Source organism: Sardina pilchardus, chromosome 5 (assembly GCF_963854185.1).
Source record: "Sardina pilchardus chromosome 5, fSarPil1.1, whole genome shotgun sequence".
Classification (NCBI taxonomy): domain Eukaryota; kingdom Metazoa; phylum Chordata; class Actinopteri; order Clupeiformes; family Clupeidae; genus Sardina; species Sardina pilchardus.
In genome coordinates, this window is record NC_084998.1 from 24,199,149 (window position 1) to 24,215,212 (window position 16,064).

The following is a 16,064-nucleotide window of genomic DNA, read 5'->3' on the forward strand; positions in this document are numbered from 1 at the left end:
GGTTTACTGTAGGGAAATAGCTGGGTTACCTGGAACCTGGTACACTTTCTCATAGATGAGCTCTGTGGCTTCATTCACCTATGGCAACCTTGCTTACACAGGTTTCACAATGAACCACAATTGAGATACCACCATCTGGGAGAGAGAGTGGAATATCATCTGTGGTATCACAGTCTATCACCACCTGCACATCAAACCAATACAAAACACAGGGAGCAAGAAGATGACACACTCTCCAAAAGGTTGGCAACACAAGTGATCTTTAGTTGCATTGACATGGTATTTACAGTCGTCTACATGTGTGTATCCGTGCGCTCCTGCACGCCCAAGGCTCGGGGGGGGCCCTCCTCCGAGTTGGACCCTCCTCCGAGTTGGACCAGGGCAACAGAGGAGGAGGAGGACGAAGGAAAAATAAGAACTCACGACACAGTCACAGTAAAAAGCATGCTCAGTTCCACGGCCGCCGTGGCAGTTTGGGGATGCCCTCGGAGGCGTCTGTGCTGGAGGCTGGAGACGGGGGAACGAGACGAGTCGAGACGTCCGCTTCAGAGTGCCTTCGGGAGAGTTTGGCGAAGAAAAAGGTTATCCCTGCTCTCTCGGAGCATTATCGTACCCACAACTCTACTCCCTCCAGCCAAACTAAATTATCCTTTTTACTTTTTTAAAATGACTTGGCCAAATGTATACTCAAACTGCCTTGTACCTAACATTGAGCAAGCTTTGAGACTTGATTAAAGTACATTTCTAGAGAGGTGGAGGGGGCACGCAGCACTGTGCTTGCAAATACATGTTCGATCAAAGCTGTTTTTATTACATCAACCCTACCACTCAAACTCATCATGATATGAACTACTATAAAAACCTTGACAAGGCATGTACAACAACATAGCACTGACAAAAAAGCAATATAATGCAAATCACTTTAAAAACCTGGCAAAAAGCTTTTGTCTTATGTCAGTCACCTGTCCTAGTCCTTGGACTCCCTCCTACACCATCCAAAAAAGTCAAAGAGAAGATTGTTGAGCCCAGAAAGAGTAATCGATGGCAAACAAATGCGAAGCTCCATATGACATGAAGAATAAGTACAGAAGAATAGCCAATAGATGTCTCAATCACTTGCTTGGCATAGGTATACTTTCATACATGATTTCACTTGTGCTCTTTAAACAAGAGGGCGAATTCTTCCCAGTCATAGTAACCTCATTGCAAGTAACAGCTTCAGATGAGCAACTGAAAAAGTCATGTACAGAAAGGAGGAAAACAGCACGGTTAGACATTACAAATTTGTCTCATGTTGCCTCCAACAAAAACTCACTTTGATCCCACCTCCATGTTAACAGTGTACCACAATACACGTGGGGGGAAAACAAATAACCAAAACAATACTGCCCCCTAATGGCTAACTAGGGCAAAATGCATGCCAGGACTACAAACAGATCATATACATAAGGCATTATTTTCTTTTCATACTGATTTTTTTTAACCTCACAGACTTGATAGCAAATAGCACTTAATGTTAACAACTAATGATTGGATGAGTTACAGAGTTGTCAGCATTCACTGTACTGGTATACATCTAGAAACATAGAAAGAGAATCATTTTACTCCTGTGGAAACAGCAAGTTTCCAGAAAGAACATCTCCCTCCCTTCAGTAGGGATGGAGTTCTATCAGCAGATTACAGAGTTGGACTTGATTTGTTTTGTTTGTCACGTTTTTTTCTTCTTCTTTTCTTCCCCCCAGAAGTGTTTAAAAGCTGTTCTGAAGCATACAAGTCTCATTGAAGGCTGCCAGTAGCTTCGTGTTTCATGGCAACCTGCAGCTGCAAAAAACAACACAGAGCCTCAGAATACAGATTTAAGGACAGTGGATATGAACAAGAACTCAGAAGTTTGTCTCTTAACGCATATTATAAAAAAATACTTTGGCCAAACCATTCTAAGAACATAGCTTCTATGAGATACATTTTTTAAAATGTGATAGACAGGTGGCTTCTTTACCCTTAATAGATGAAAAGAACTCGAGTGCGGGGCAGGGGAGAGAAGGTGTCTGCCATTTTGCGGATTTTTGCGTAATTGATGAACCCTCTGAGGAAGAGCAGGAACCCTGTGGAGCAGATGTCAGAGGTTCCAGCAGATGTTTATTTGTGGTTGTCATTAGAGACAGTCAGGCAGAAGACAGTGCCAACTGACTTTTCAGTGTACTTGAGTGTACTGTAAACATCCTTCTGCTGTCTGGCCTGACAGAACAAAAACTAATTAGGACACATCTTAAAAAGAGGAAGTGGTAACAAGCTGCCCATACCAATATGGATCATGTTAATGTAGTCTAGATATAAATACCATCCTTTTCCATTACTGTTTCAATGTCAAACTCATTTTACACTCAAAGGCACCAAACCGGTATACTTCTGGGATAAACGATGACACATTTCCTAAAAGAAACAGGGCTTAAAGGGAAAAACAAACCAAAAAATCCTGAGTCTAAACATTTTTCAGCTGGGGATGCGTTGTGTGGTCGAACATAGGACTCACAAGCCTCCAGCCCCCTGGCATAGACAGGCAATCAATAGGCCCAGCGCTGTAAATATTACACTACTGTGCACATGCCATTATACATTTAAATGTTTCATTGTGCTACTCTGTATGGTTAAGCTATACTGCTTGCACGAGGAAAAAATCCCGAGCAGCTTTAAGCCATTGCTTCAATAACTTTTCTGAATGCAAGCAAACATTTTTTTTAATCAAATTTTACTGTTTGAATGTTAGCAACAAACAAGGGGCTACTTTAGCATGGGCCTAGGCTAAACAATACACATTAATTGGGCTACTGATGATGGCAAGAAGAATAATCACATTATGCTGAATTCTGGCTAAACAGTTCTCACAGGGATTACCAAGTATCAAGTTTTTTTTTATTTTTTAAAGGCAGTCGTTGGAATCCACTTTGTTGTAGACCAAATACTGCAGACTACGATTATCTGCAGCTCTGCAGGTTGCGGATTCACACAAAGACGTGCACACGCATTGAGCTCTACCAACTGTAGCCTATTTTGTGCCTCCACTTCTGGAGTCATAAACATGAACATAACATAAACTAGTAGCCAACTATGATATCTTGATAGAAATTTCTGTGTTTTCATTATCCAACTGTTAATCTGTAAAGTGTGCAAGTTATCAGGTCAAAACTGGGGTACCCATCTGAATTGCTTCTGAAAGGCTCCTCATCAATCTGTGCATAGTATTTGCCATCTGGAATGGGCCTAGTCCAGCTATTGAATGGCAGATTTAGCAATGGACATAAAGGAATCTGTAAGTCCCATCGCGGTGTTTCAGACATACCTCCACACAGTGGGCTAAAACACAGCCATGTGTATCAGAGATGCTGAGGACTGTGACTATGAGCCAATATCTGAAATTATTTTTCATTTTATCCACAGAGATCTCTGAGGCATTCTGATAGCCACGTCTTTAAGCTTTATACGCATGAGAGTTGTCCTTCATCAGTTCAGTTCTACTCACCAAGAACCAGGAACACCCACCACAGCCAGTACTGGCCATCAAAGTAGCCGGGGAAATACGCTGAGAACTGAAGAACAGAAATAGAAAAGGATGAGACAAAGGAAGAAATTAGAATAAACAACAAAAAACATGAAGTAGACACCAAGTACTACCGTGGTCACTACGGTCAGCAGAAAGCTTCTTAGGGTCACATGACAACTCATGACATGGCACTCTTGTTTCGGCACTTCTCTCCTCTCTCAGGAAACCTTTACTGCAGACTATGTCACTTTTTGTGCTCACCACACAGATAAATCACATGTGGTGGTATGACCACGAGCTCCAAGCATCTGAACTTAACGCACCGTTCCCCACTGGCCACACAGACATTTTCTGCTCTATATGTACATCAGTGCATATGTAGGGTTGGGTATCGAGAATCGAGAATCGATGGGAACCGGGACTAGCTTTCCAATTCTCCCGGAATCGTTCAAAAGTTTAAATTTCAATTCCTAGTATCGATTCCCAGTCCGCGAACCGGAGGAAGAAGCCGCTAAACACCGAAGACGAAGAAGGTGTTTGCATAACCGAGCTGAGGCAACAAGACGACAGTTCATAGATTTGATATTTATATTGTAGTTGAAAACAGCCCTGTGAGAAATGAATAGGAAAGTTCATAAAAAGTAAAAAGTTCATAGAATTAAAATTGTTGTTTTTTTGACCCTGCCTCTTACAAGAATCGGAATCGAGAATCGTTAGGAACCGGAATCGAAACAAGGAATCGAAATCGGAATCGGAATCGTTCAAATTCAAACGATACCCAACCCTATGCATATGACTCAGTCTTCAAGTGGTGGGACAACCAGAGCGTGCTATGGAGGGAAACCAGGCTAGGCCAGTCTTACCCTGACGATCAGAATCCATTTGATGAGCGAGAGGCCAAACCCAGAGATGGCGCCGTAGCGGCCCGCGGCCGAGGTGGTGAGGCAGAAGGAGAGGAAGAAGCCGATCCAGTTGAAGAGGAATGCCACTGAAACGTCAAACCCAAGCACACGGAGTGTGAGAGACACACACACACAGACACAGACGTGATGCACACAAATACACAAGAAAGAAGCCTTGAAGGGATGTCAGACAGTCTCAATTGCTGTATAAATGGCCACGTTTAAGCAACGGCATTTTTACAGGTTTACAGGCGTTGCTAATAATCGTTTACAAAAGCCAGTTTCGGTTTCGAAACAAACGTCGTCTCCTCTTGTTGATTGGCCTGCTATCCTGGTGGCTGAGGGAAATGTATAATCTCAGTGAAATGCAAATGAGCAGAGATACTCGGCGGGCGGGGCCAGGCTAGAGCAAACTGGTCCTGTCGTCTGAAATTGAGAGATTCAGGTCTGGACTCATAGAGGGCCACTTAGAACAGTCCACCTCTTGTCCCTAAACCATTTTTACCAACAAATCTGTCTAGGCCATTTTAGAATATCTATGTAAACTACACAACACTTTCCACTCATACATACCAAAAGGTATCTGACGACACATGGTAAAATGCTTTGAATTTCATCACTTTTAAAGGAAGAACTGAAGCATTCAAATCCAGCCACATCTTTACACACTCTAAACACACACTTACTGAAGAAGGTCAGCATGAAGATGCCATCATTCCCTATCCGCAACTGGTCAGCGTCATCAAAATCATCCCTGGTCACAAACTCATCATCCTGCCAACAGACAACACAGGACACCAAGAGGTTACACACTGCAACAAACTGAACGGTGATCATAGAAAGTCATCTCAAGGTTTACTGAAAGGATGCAATGCATATAAGATTACACAAACCAACAAATATTCAGTCACTCCAGCAATGTCTTTGCCTTGGGATAACATGTTTTTTTTAACAATGCAATGCAAACATACTGTAAGGTTTCAGTTGAGACAATCTGTTTTATAGCCTGCTAGTTAAAACATCTCTCTTAGTTAGAAGTCTCTCAGCAGCAGCAGCAGTAGGGGCTGACTCCGCAGGCACCAGTCTCACACAGGTCACACACCACCACTCAGGTACTGTACCTCCAGTGCACTGCGCGTTACGTCATCGAAAGTGGTCAGCCGCTCCCGGCTCTGAGCGTGAGCAATGCGAGGCAAAGAAACAGACCAGTGTAAAACACAGGGCAGGCAAAAGAGAGTGAGAGAGTGAGAGAACAGAGAGAGAGAAGAGGAAGAAAAAGAGTAGGGAGAGGAAGAGAAGAAGAGAAGAAACATATTGTGCACAAAATACCTCACACACACACAGATGTAGAGGCCCTGTGGAACAGTCTTCTGACCCATGTCTCTCAAGACAACATAATTTGGCCTTACCAAGGAAAACGAATGGACTGGGAGTAGGTTATGTGGAGACTGAGAGTGACAGGTTGACCACCTGTTGGAATGCTACTCTGTGATGCTCAACGTATGTGTGGTGACAAAAATTATTGGAACGACCTCAGTTTAAATAACTGAAAAATGGAGACACTATTTGGTTAATAAGTGAGGATGAAATAATGGGATATGGGTTAATACATCTCTTTCCGGGTCCAACGGCTTACAGACTCACTTGTTTTTCTCAATAGACAGTAAAATAATCTATTCTGAGTATCTTTTAAGAAAATTGTCATCTTACTTGATACCTCAACCTAATCAAATCCTATTTTTCGCGGAATCCTTGATGTTACCCTTGAATACATAATCTGGCTGCACAGCTACAGTAATTACTCTGTTAAAGTTTGGCCATTTTGTTTTACAATCGCTAAAACGAAGGTGATGATGACAAAGTTACAAAAAACGTCTGGATGGGCTATAAGCGTCTTTTCACGAAAAAATCTGTTGGGCTTGTGACATCGGACTTAAGAACCGAATTTTGCTTTAGCGCGTCCACAGAGTTTAAGTCAAAGGCACGCCCAGAGAATTCAGGCCGGCGCCCACCGGACACGTACGCGGCGCGGCGCAACGTGACGTGACATGAAAAAAAAATAGAATTCCATAGTTTTTAACGGCAAAGCCCACTAGAAACGTCTGCCGTGCGGCAGCCACTCAGGGTTAGAAAACTGTTCTGAAATCCTGCGCGTCAAGCCCGCAGTGTGGGTCCAGTGGGCACTGGCCTTTACAGAATAGTTAATGATATTGTAGTTCAGCGGAAAGATTAGTATGCTAGCAGCAATCAATGCACTCGCATTGACAAAGCATTATGCAATACCAAGCAATATGTGCTTGAGAAGCGTTGTCGTGTCAAAGAGTCTACATACTAGTCTACATTAACAATGAACAAAAACTCACACAAGCATGCAGGTGCACCCACACACACAGGCCTACAAACACAGCGAGAAGGGAACTCCACACAACAGCCATTTTATCACACATGACGAATCTTCAGCATCTTTGAAACTTTGATTTTCGAGTCTATTAGTGATGCATCTGAGTGTGTCAGGTGCTTTGATGTTGGGTGGACTTCCCTGTTGAGGTGGTGGCACTAGACAAGCGAAGAAAGGACTTAAGTAGGGGTTCAACTCACTCTGTCTGCAACCAAGGGGATGGTGGCTTCGGCCTTGAGCCGCTCCGCCTCATCATAGGATGGCAGTGTCGTGGCCACGTTGTAGGATGGAGGCTTGGGGAATGGCCCATCTTCTTTGTAATCAAAATAGGCTGAGAAAAGGAAGAACAGATTTAAACGGTGACTTCAGCTGTTTTATGGCACAGTGGCTTGCCAGTAATACATAAGCACATTGGTCTCAAAGGCCTATTTTTGACATCCACACCAGCATCCATTCCTTCATGTCTCATTGTAGGTCAGCAACACCAGACATGCAACTGAAGCATGGATGCGTGCCTATATGTGGCAACAATTAGCTTCCACTATAATCAATGGAACTGGCTACACCCGACAAACAGTCGTGTGTATATACGTCACAAACATTAGAAAACAAAAACAGATTGCTCTCCATTTCTCTCTTTTTTTTGTGAGGCACTTGCACACCATGTTTACTCAGGCTTCAGTTGCACCTACAGTGTAGCCCTGGGGCAAGAAGCACAAAACCAGAAGTGCCACTGTGCCAGTCAAGCTTATTTCTCACATGGCTGTAGTGCTTACACTATTGACGACAGATTAAACAACTACTTGTCTAAGGATGGGAGTTACGGCTGTGTTTGCTATATGATAGCTTTGCATGCACACAGACTGCAAAGCACAGGGACAGAGAGATGTCTGTTGTGTATCTCCAATGAGTCTTAGGACAACGTTTGACCAAACTTAAGTGTGGTCTTGAAGTAATATGACAGAGGGGTCTGGCATTTTCACCATGTCAGCACCTAACTTACTTACCTGCACTGTCTGCAGCTATACTGCTGTATGGAGGAGGAGCATCAGCGGCAACCTGTGGCGCATCCTCTGGTTCTTCCTCATTGGGCAGCTGGAAAACCAATCAGATTCAGGGGCTGTTAAAGCAGTTCCAACATTCCATCTCCCCTTCTTTATCCTTCATAGAGTCACAGAATTGCATGTGCTTCCAAGTTACCATATGCCTGCTAATACCTACAATGTACAACATACATTTAAACTTCTCTGAAGCAATTGCCCAAACTCTCCACCAACAAAGCATTTTGGTCTGACGACAGAGACTAAGGAGAAAGAGCATACTCAGTTTCATAGAGTTGGTCAAACAGTGGTGGAATTTGAAGTTGAGGAGTGACATTTACTACTAAACTTTTGACCTGAACCAACCTAAATGTTGATGGTCAATTCAAACAAAATCTTCCCTGAAATATTCAGAGCCATACTGTACATGTCACAGGTCTCCTACACCAGAAGTTGATGAGTGAAGTACAGCTAAATCTAACAAAATATGCTAATGTTAATGCAATATTGCAATGCTGATGTTGAATGTTAACTGCTAACTGGTAAGTTCTACATTGTTTTAGGTTTCTCTGTCAACCAGTTCCACACCTGCAAAAAGCAATCCAATGGTAAGTGGTTGCTAAATGTCTTTTCCTCACCCTGTCTGACAGGTCTAAATTCCTAACTTGTTTGAACTGACAAAGAATTGATTGGTTGATTGACTGATTCAAGTGCAATTTCAAAATGAAGTATTGCTTCCATTTTTCCAGAACTCTTCACACTTTCCTTGTATCTGATATCTGACTATTACCATTAGTCTAGGGCATAGAACCCTAGATACAGGGTCTACTTTAGGGCTAATGAGCAAACACTTCTACTCCTAAAATGTTTCAGTTGGACCTCCAAAGATAAAGACTGACTCAATGGTACATTTAAAGAACATACTGGTGTGTACATAGATGTAAAGTTTGAGAATAACTAGTCTACCAGTCTAACAATAAATCAAGAATGGCAAGTTCTTTACTGAACGTATCAAACATGAATGGCAAGACAATGTATTCGGCTGACGTTAATCAATATGACCCTAGTATAAAACACAGATGTTCGCATAATCCATAAACTAAACGTTAGTTGATCACTGAATTCCTAGGTGCAGAAGAAGTTGCATTGCCTCATTATCAAAACAATACAAGACAAATCCTACGTAATTCTCAGGTCAACTGTTGAGGTTGACAGTGGCAGTCTTCAAAATCTAACAGATCATGCTAACAGTAACTGCAACGACCTAACTTTAACAGTAATATAAACTTTATCCAACTGTAATGTTCAACGGTTATGAACTCCAAAGAGTGACTAAGTGTCACTATGACCGAGGTAAACTTAGGAAGGGGAGCCATCATCTTTTTTTCAGCAAAAGAACACTTAGGTCTAAGCTGACGCTTTGAAAATGTAATTCACGTTAACATATCATCAGTAGCAGTTAACGAGTTAGCTGTGTGTCACCTTCGTTGACAGCCAAGACTACAATACACGGCTAAAAACGACAGCGCCTACAAGTTATTAATTATTAATCATAGTGAGTTCATTTATGTTCGCTATGGTTAACAGTTAACAAAAACCTTTGGACAGCTTTCAGGTAACGTGTTCAACTACTAGCTGGCGATATCTGTGTGGTTAGCTTAGCTATCAACATGGCTAACTAAGCTTAGTTCAGTTATTAATTAGCCAGTATGTCTTTTAAATCTGACGTGAGAAGATTGTCCCATATCCTATGTACAATCCATACATGTAACTAAACGTTAACTAACCGGATGTCTTTATAAGTAACGTTATCGCCAACTTCTAAACAGGAAAATTTAATCTAGCTGCTACGTAAAGTTAGCTTTTCCATTTAACTGAGCTAACGTTAGCTTGTAACCTCAGCTGTTAGCACTTAGCCAACCTTCGAATTCCAGATGAAATGATAACACTAGGTTTTTACTGTTGATTTTAGCAGCATTTACTGCACGTAGTTCATGTACATATCATAAGGTAGCCGATGAAACTATGCAATAACTATGCTAACACTCTTAAGTTAGCCCATGCTTGCCAAAACAATGAGGCCTAACGTTTCATATCATATCAGGAGCAGGAACAGTAACGTTAACACTCATCAGAAAAGACGAATGAACATCTCACTCTTTCCAGCGAGCGTAACATCGTTTTACCTGCTGGTATCTTCCACTTGACTCAGCCATCGTCAGATATGTTGGTTAATCGCCAGATTTCCTCTTGTACAATGAAAAACCCGACAGCGAAATCTTACATAAACTATATTAGGGACGACAAGAGGCTCACGTCCCACGACTGATCCTCCTACGCATTTGCTTCTGACTCTCTGTCTCCGCAAGTACAAGCAAAACAATCACCCCCTACAGGCGAGACTGCAGAACTACATGGTAGGCGGTCAATCCAGTTGTGCATGTCCATCCGATGGGTTTGCGGCCTACTGCATAGCCTGCTGCACAACTTAATCAACATTCACATTCCAAAAAGGTAAATACCAAAAATTGACCATGCACACACCCTGGGAAGATTCATTGCGTTTTTATTTTTTAATAAAAATACAAAAACAATGTTCTTAACACCTACCCATTAGTCTATGTCAAAGATGGCATCTAGACTGTCTGATATTTCAAAAGAATAGGGAACGTAGTTCCAATGTGCTTCTGGTTGTAATGATGGCAGACAATCTCTACCTCATAGAGACTGAAGGACACTTTTACACGTTCGTTAGGGGAGCTGAGGAAACACAGGGTATAAAGGGAAAATTCAAATTCTGGACTGACGCCAATGAAGATGCTGCCTTTAGGTTTGATGCCATTTTTCCAGCTGAACTGTAACGCCAAGATGTGCTTGTTCTCATCGGGCTGTAGTGAAAGAGAGGAGAGACAGAAGGGATGTGACATTAGACAACACCTATTTTTATTTGTATTTTTTTTCTAATATTTCTATTATTTTTTCAGTAATGATGGAGAGGACGAAATGAGATACACAAACAGGTGACATTATGAAGGTATAGGTATTCAAACAAGGAGAGAGAGAGAGAGAGAGAGAGAGAGAGAGAGAGAGAGAGAGAGAATAAAGAGAGAAAATCTTACTTGAGGAGAATGTGCATTCACACTGTAGCCTTTGTAGTCAATGTGCCCAAGCTTCTCCTGCAAATACAGCTGAATCCAGTTATGAAATCCAATGACTGTGCGTCCACCACGAGTCTCACCGACAAACACATGCTCAAATCCTGAGGAGTCTGGCCTGGGGCAATAAAGGCAAAATAAAATTCCATGACAATAAGTCTAGAGTGAACAGCTCCTCAACACTATAATTCAACTCTGAAATGTTCTAGGACTGTGAATATGAATGAAGGTTAATAACTATGAGCTTATAATGACGATCAGAGTAGAACTTTGAAGTCGAACTCTGAACTACAAGACGTGCTATCAAAGATTTTAGAATACTGATTGCTCAGTTCTCCCTGCAATAGAAAGTGCTAGAAAGATATTCTCCATATACCTATGTTAATCCTCCCACCACAATTGCCCAAACTCTCCACCAACAAAGCATTTTGGTCTGACGACAGAGACTAAGGAGAAAGAGCATACTCAGTTTCATAGAGTTGGTCAAACAGTGGTGGAATTTGAAGTTGAGGAGTGACATTTACTATGTTGATATGTTGTATGTTGTATATATGACATATACCTATGTTAATCCTCCCACCACCTGCATTCATATGTTTAACTGGCACCCTGAAGGCACATTCCTTAACTCTTCAGCCTCCAACAATTCACCTGAAGCATATTTTGAAGAATATTTTTTTTCTGGTACATAACTAGTCAATACTGTAGTAAAGTAAGTCTGGCATGCAAACCAACCTGCTGGAGCCTCTCCTTGCATAGAGCTCAAACCAGATCCGATACAACTGCTGCTTGAATGCTGTCGGGTCCGAAGGGGACAGGTTCTTTTCCACAAGGTACTTATGAGCAATCTAGAACCATAACAACAAAAGTGAATATACTGTACATGGTTGAATAATATCATACTTGGGCTATATGTCTAATACCTATATGCATAATAAAATTCCAAGTTTTGTGCTTTGGCTAAAACACTGAAAGAGTTGTGGATTGTTTAATGTACATTTATACAGTATATTTGACATGAGTATTCTATTAATGTGCTTCTTTTACATATAGTTTATATCCACACACATCTTAGAATTAGGGTTATGCGTGTCCTGAGTTTATGTGTGTCTCAAAGTGTCACTAACACTTTCCAATCACCTGTTCTATACCAGCAAGAATGCATTGATAAATGTGGCCTTTGAAATGCTGCTGTCTCAGTGTGGTCCATGTAAAGCCATTCTTACACCAGAGGACTTTGACAAGATTTGGGAAATTATCTTGAAAAGCGTAGTCTTTTGAATATATATTGAATAAAGCAACCTTTCCAAAATCTCGTCCAAGTCTTCGTTCTGAGGTAGGTAAATATTTATGTGAAGCCATACTATCTCCCTTGTGCACACCATAGTCAAATATTCTGACAGTCTCCAATTACCTGTATAGAAAATCACCACCAAGCCAAATAAATATGGAAGCTGACCCTTTAATGGCTTCTCTCAATTTATTTAGTAATGAAAATTGAGTTTTTTTAAATTCCATAATTTTGTAGTACTGTTTAACCACACTAACAGTGCACTTTAAAATCTGATACATATTCCTACATGCCCTCTATTAACTTTTGTGAAAAACTCTCTTTTTGGCTTTGAACATCTATATGATTTCCTTAAGTTTAAGGTTCTGAGCTTTGGTATAATGTCTTTAAACACTGTAGCCTGTAAACACTATACGTTTACGTTGATCACCCCAAAGTCATTCTTTCATTTAGCATTCAAGAGAATTGGAAACTGCTGGCCCTCATACTACTTTCCAAACCAAGGGCCCATGTGCATTGCATAAAGAGTAATTGGTAATGATGACAATGTTTAGCAAGCAGATTTGTTTCTATTTAGCCGTCTCAATGAACTAGAGAAAACAAATTCCATTAGAATGAAACAATGGAAGCAAGCTAGCAATGTTTTGTCGTCTACATTCATTGTGCTTTAGTGATCCATCCACAAACATCTGGAGAGGAATGCAGACTGTGGGGCCTAATAAATGTTTGGTTTGCAATAAGAGTACCAAGGTCAACAACAAAAAAGGAATAGTAGGAAACAGTGTCAAACAGACCATGCAAACAGTCGTTTAATGTTTCGGAAGTAGGTGTTAATCTCTTTTTGACAAAAAAATGTACGATGGCCCAATCTTTGTTTCAAGCACAATAGGGGAACCCATTGGATCCAGCATTGGATATGGTATTTTAGCCTATATGTGCCATAGATAAGGCTATTACCTTCATGGTGGGCGTCTTTATAATGGAATCTAGGAATTTGTGATTTTCGGCCTCCTCCTCTGGGGTAACAATCTCTGGTTCTCCAGTATCGCTCACGTAGTTATCCAACAACGAGATGAAAGCTGTTAAGACACAACGCAAACTCAGACTAGAGAACAGTCAGACATGCTCAATCTGTTGCATCATGGACCAGAAATGACATAGTCAAACTTCTGTTAGGCAGCAGTTGTATATACTGTATATACAGTAACTAAGATGGCCATACAGTATAGTGCCATAAATAATGTTGCCACATTCTTTTATATACACAATTGAAGAACATGTACATTTAAAGACAAAAGGTACAGAAGAAGACACTTATCTAAATAATATGGTACTCAGGTCAGTCCAACTACATAACATGGTTTCCATGTCAGATTTGGCAGACTAGGATTTACTTTTATTCTCTCCTCAACAAAGAATATATATAACAATGAGAGAGAAAGAATGAACATCTGATGAGAAAGAAAACCCTTGATTGTTCCCACTCTACTCTGCTCAGCACGAACAGCCTTAACAATTACACTGAGGCAATGCAGTATGTGCAGCCATTGTTTTCCCAATGATATACCTGCACTGGAGGTTGGTTTGTGAATCCCTCAGAACAGAATTTTGACTGGAGGGATCAAATTAAACAGTTGTTTCACACGCTGAACTCCTACCCATGAAGGTCTCCTTTTTGAAAATGCTTTCATCAACAAATGAGAACAAAGGTAACCCAATCCCATCTTGGTCGTCATTCATAGACGCAACATATCCCGCTTTTCCCTGCAGAAGAACACAAGAGTTGAAATTCTGGTTAGTCTTATCCGGTATGGTCTGATGAAGAGCCGAGGTGCTCGAAACATCACTGGGGATTGAACTCCAATAAATCAAAGCAAGCTGAGAGTAAGTGTCCAGAACTTTTTTTTTTACATTAGTTATCCAGTATGCCCACCACCTTGTTTCACAATGTCATACAATCTAGTATTGCTCATCACCTCAAAGTTCTGTAAGATTTTACAAATCATTTCAAAACAAAACCACGCTAAGAACCATGGTCCTAGCACATAGGTTATTTGTTGGATTGTGTGCATGCGTGTCTGCGTCTGGGACATGGCAACAAAGAATGGATGGTTCTGATGCTTCCAGTGGCTATGCTAAGCAAAAGACTGAAACTGGATCAATGTTGACCTCTGACTTTTTGTTCAGCGAACAAACAAACAGACCGACACTGCTGCATTCATCACACAGGTATACACAGCCTAGAGTGTCCGCTTGCCAAATAATGGACACAGTGGTTGAACCATAACATCCAAATAAATCCAAAATAGGTACCGAACCTGCAGTGAGATGCGGTAGTCGGTCCCTGGTTTTAACCGATTGACGTCGTTATCCCAGAGCTCCTGCGCCATGGCAGACAGCTCCCTGTCGCCCTCAATCATGAGGGAACACTGAGGCTCGGGCTCCAGTGTAACGGTTCCTTGAAGTGAGAGTAGGGAAACACGTTCAGCTCCAAAGGCCTGGTAGTGTTGATCTGGTTTGTTGTAAGAGATCTCTCAATAAATAAGTAAACACTGCCAATTAAAGAGGGTCACCCACAAATTATTTGAGATGTACTGTACCACTGAATCTATGTACAGCCACAGGGCATCTAAGCACCTGAATCAGCAGGTAGATAACATAACAGATCCTCCAGCTTCCAATTTTAAGGACACATCAGATATGAAGAACAATTCTTAACAAAAAAAGCAGTAATTCCCCAAGTGCCACTACATAACATAGTGCTTTCATAATACAAAAAAAAAAAACATTACTGCAGTAGTCGAGACACACTAAGAAATGTACCACTAACATAGTCGTAGTTGAAATTACCTTTGGTCTCTAGTTGTAGAAGGTCAAAACTGAGGTAGCACACACCTGCACTGTCTTGGTTGACTGTTGGCAGTATCTCAAGGGAAAACAGTTACATTTGCTGGCGTAGTATTGTATGGGGGGGGGAAAGACACCGAGTGTGGCTGGCTGTTCTACCCAATGAGGACAGGCTGTTCTAAAGGGTTGTTCGGTGTCAGCAACTCTAGCCAAAGGGATTAAAATGGGTTGAAGTGCTTTTGACTCTAACGCTACAATGCAAACTCTGTCTTTGTCTCTCTCAGGGGGGTATTGTTCATTTGCAGGCACAGTGTTCATTTGCACCTCCCAAACTCTGCCCCCAACTCTGCCCTGTCCGAGCACACCACAGACTCGGCCCCCGATGTCACACCGGTCGTATTTCATTAAAAATGTAGGCCGAACTTACCTACATCATCGCAGGACACCGAGAAAGGTCTGTATGATGAGTGGAATTGGGAGCTGAATGATTCATAAAAGGCTTGTAAAACATGCAACAACTACCTGTCAATACAAGCAGACTTTGTGAAACCAGACCATCAGCAAACATTACATATAGCGATAACAGACTGAATCTTCCTTGATTTTCCCTTACCAAAAAAAAAGACAGAATTTCCATGACATGAATGGTTCAATATACCGACCAACAATTTCAGAGTAGCTGCGTAGCGTTCAAGAATCTTGCATGGAATAAATGGGCATTGAATAAACAAGGTTAGGCTAACCACAGCCACTTAAGCAAGCACTAAAGCTAATAATGAGATACACATGAATGCTGCATGGAAATATTTACTGAGTAATTCTGAAACAATTCTGGTCTGGAATAGACTTCATCCAATTTCCATGATATTTCAGAAATTCCATAACCCGTA

At 41.4% G+C, this 16,064-nt stretch overlaps 2 protein-coding genes across 3 annotated transcripts; both read right to left on the reverse strand.

Moving 5' to 3' along the window:
* Positions 1-243: 243 nt before the first annotated feature.
* Positions 244-10,249, reverse strand: LOC134080530 (NEDD4 family-interacting protein 1-like). 2 transcript variants are annotated; one of them, XM_062537028.1, is made up of 9 exons: positions 10,068-10,249; positions 7,849-7,936; positions 7,042-7,172; positions 5,565-5,615; positions 5,130-5,217; positions 4,405-4,529; positions 3,521-3,587; positions 2,000-2,105; positions 244-1,821 (listed from the first exon to the last, which is right to left on the reverse strand). In XM_062537028.1, exons 1-8 carry the CDS (start codon positions 10,095-10,097, stop codon positions 2,002-2,004), a joined length of 684 nt encoding a protein of 227 aa, XP_062393012.1. In that variant the 5' UTR covers positions 10,098-10,249; the 3' UTR covers positions 244-1,821; positions 2,000-2,001. The 2 variants fall into 2 exon arrangements, with proteins under 2 accessions (XP_062393012.1, XP_062393013.1); XM_062537029.1 differs by lacking the exon at positions 5,565-5,615 and having other exon boundaries at positions 10,068-10,247.
* Positions 10,250-10,449: 200 nt separating this feature from the next.
* On the reverse strand, positions 10,450-15,855 carry endou2 (endonuclease, polyU-specific 2). Its single transcript, XM_062537027.1, has 7 exons — positions 15,178-15,855; positions 14,646-14,785; positions 13,986-14,091; positions 13,285-13,406; positions 11,772-11,884; positions 11,001-11,154; positions 10,450-10,769 (listed from the first exon to the last, which is right to left on the reverse strand). The coding sequence occupies exons 2-7, from the start codon at positions 14,745-14,747 to the stop codon at positions 10,518-10,520; spliced, it is 849 nt and encodes a 282-aa protein (XP_062393011.1). The 5' UTR covers positions 14,748-14,785; positions 15,178-15,855; the 3' UTR covers positions 10,450-10,517.
* Between the last annotated feature and the right edge of the window lie 209 nt (positions 15,856-16,064).

Excerpts from the sequence above, each read along its gene's own strand:
- endou2 (XM_062537027.1), bottom strand. The coding sequence starts at position 14,747 with ATGATTGAGGGCGACAGGGAGCTGTCTGCCATGGCGCAGGAGCTCTGG. Across the intron at positions 11,885-13,284 it reads TAAAGACGCCCACCATGAAG|ATTGCTCATAAGTACCTTGT; the intron begins GTAATAGCCTTA and ends TTATGGTTCTAG. Across the intron at positions 10,770-11,000 it reads TGAATGCACATTCTCCTCAA|CCCGATGAGAACAAGCACAT; the intron begins GTAAGATTTTCT and ends CTTTCACTACAG.
- LOC134080530 (XM_062537028.1), bottom strand. The coding sequence starts at position 10,097 with ATGGCTGAGTCAAGTGGAAGATACCAGCAG. Across the intron at positions 7,937-10,067 it reads CAAGTGGAAGATACCAGCAG|CTGCCCAATGAGGAAGAACC; the intron begins GTAAAACGATGT and ends TTGGTTTTCCAG. Across the intron at positions 5,218-5,564 it reads TAACGCGCAGTGCACTGGAG|GATGATGAGTTTGTGACCAG; the intron begins GTACAGTACCTG and ends GTCTGTTGGCAG.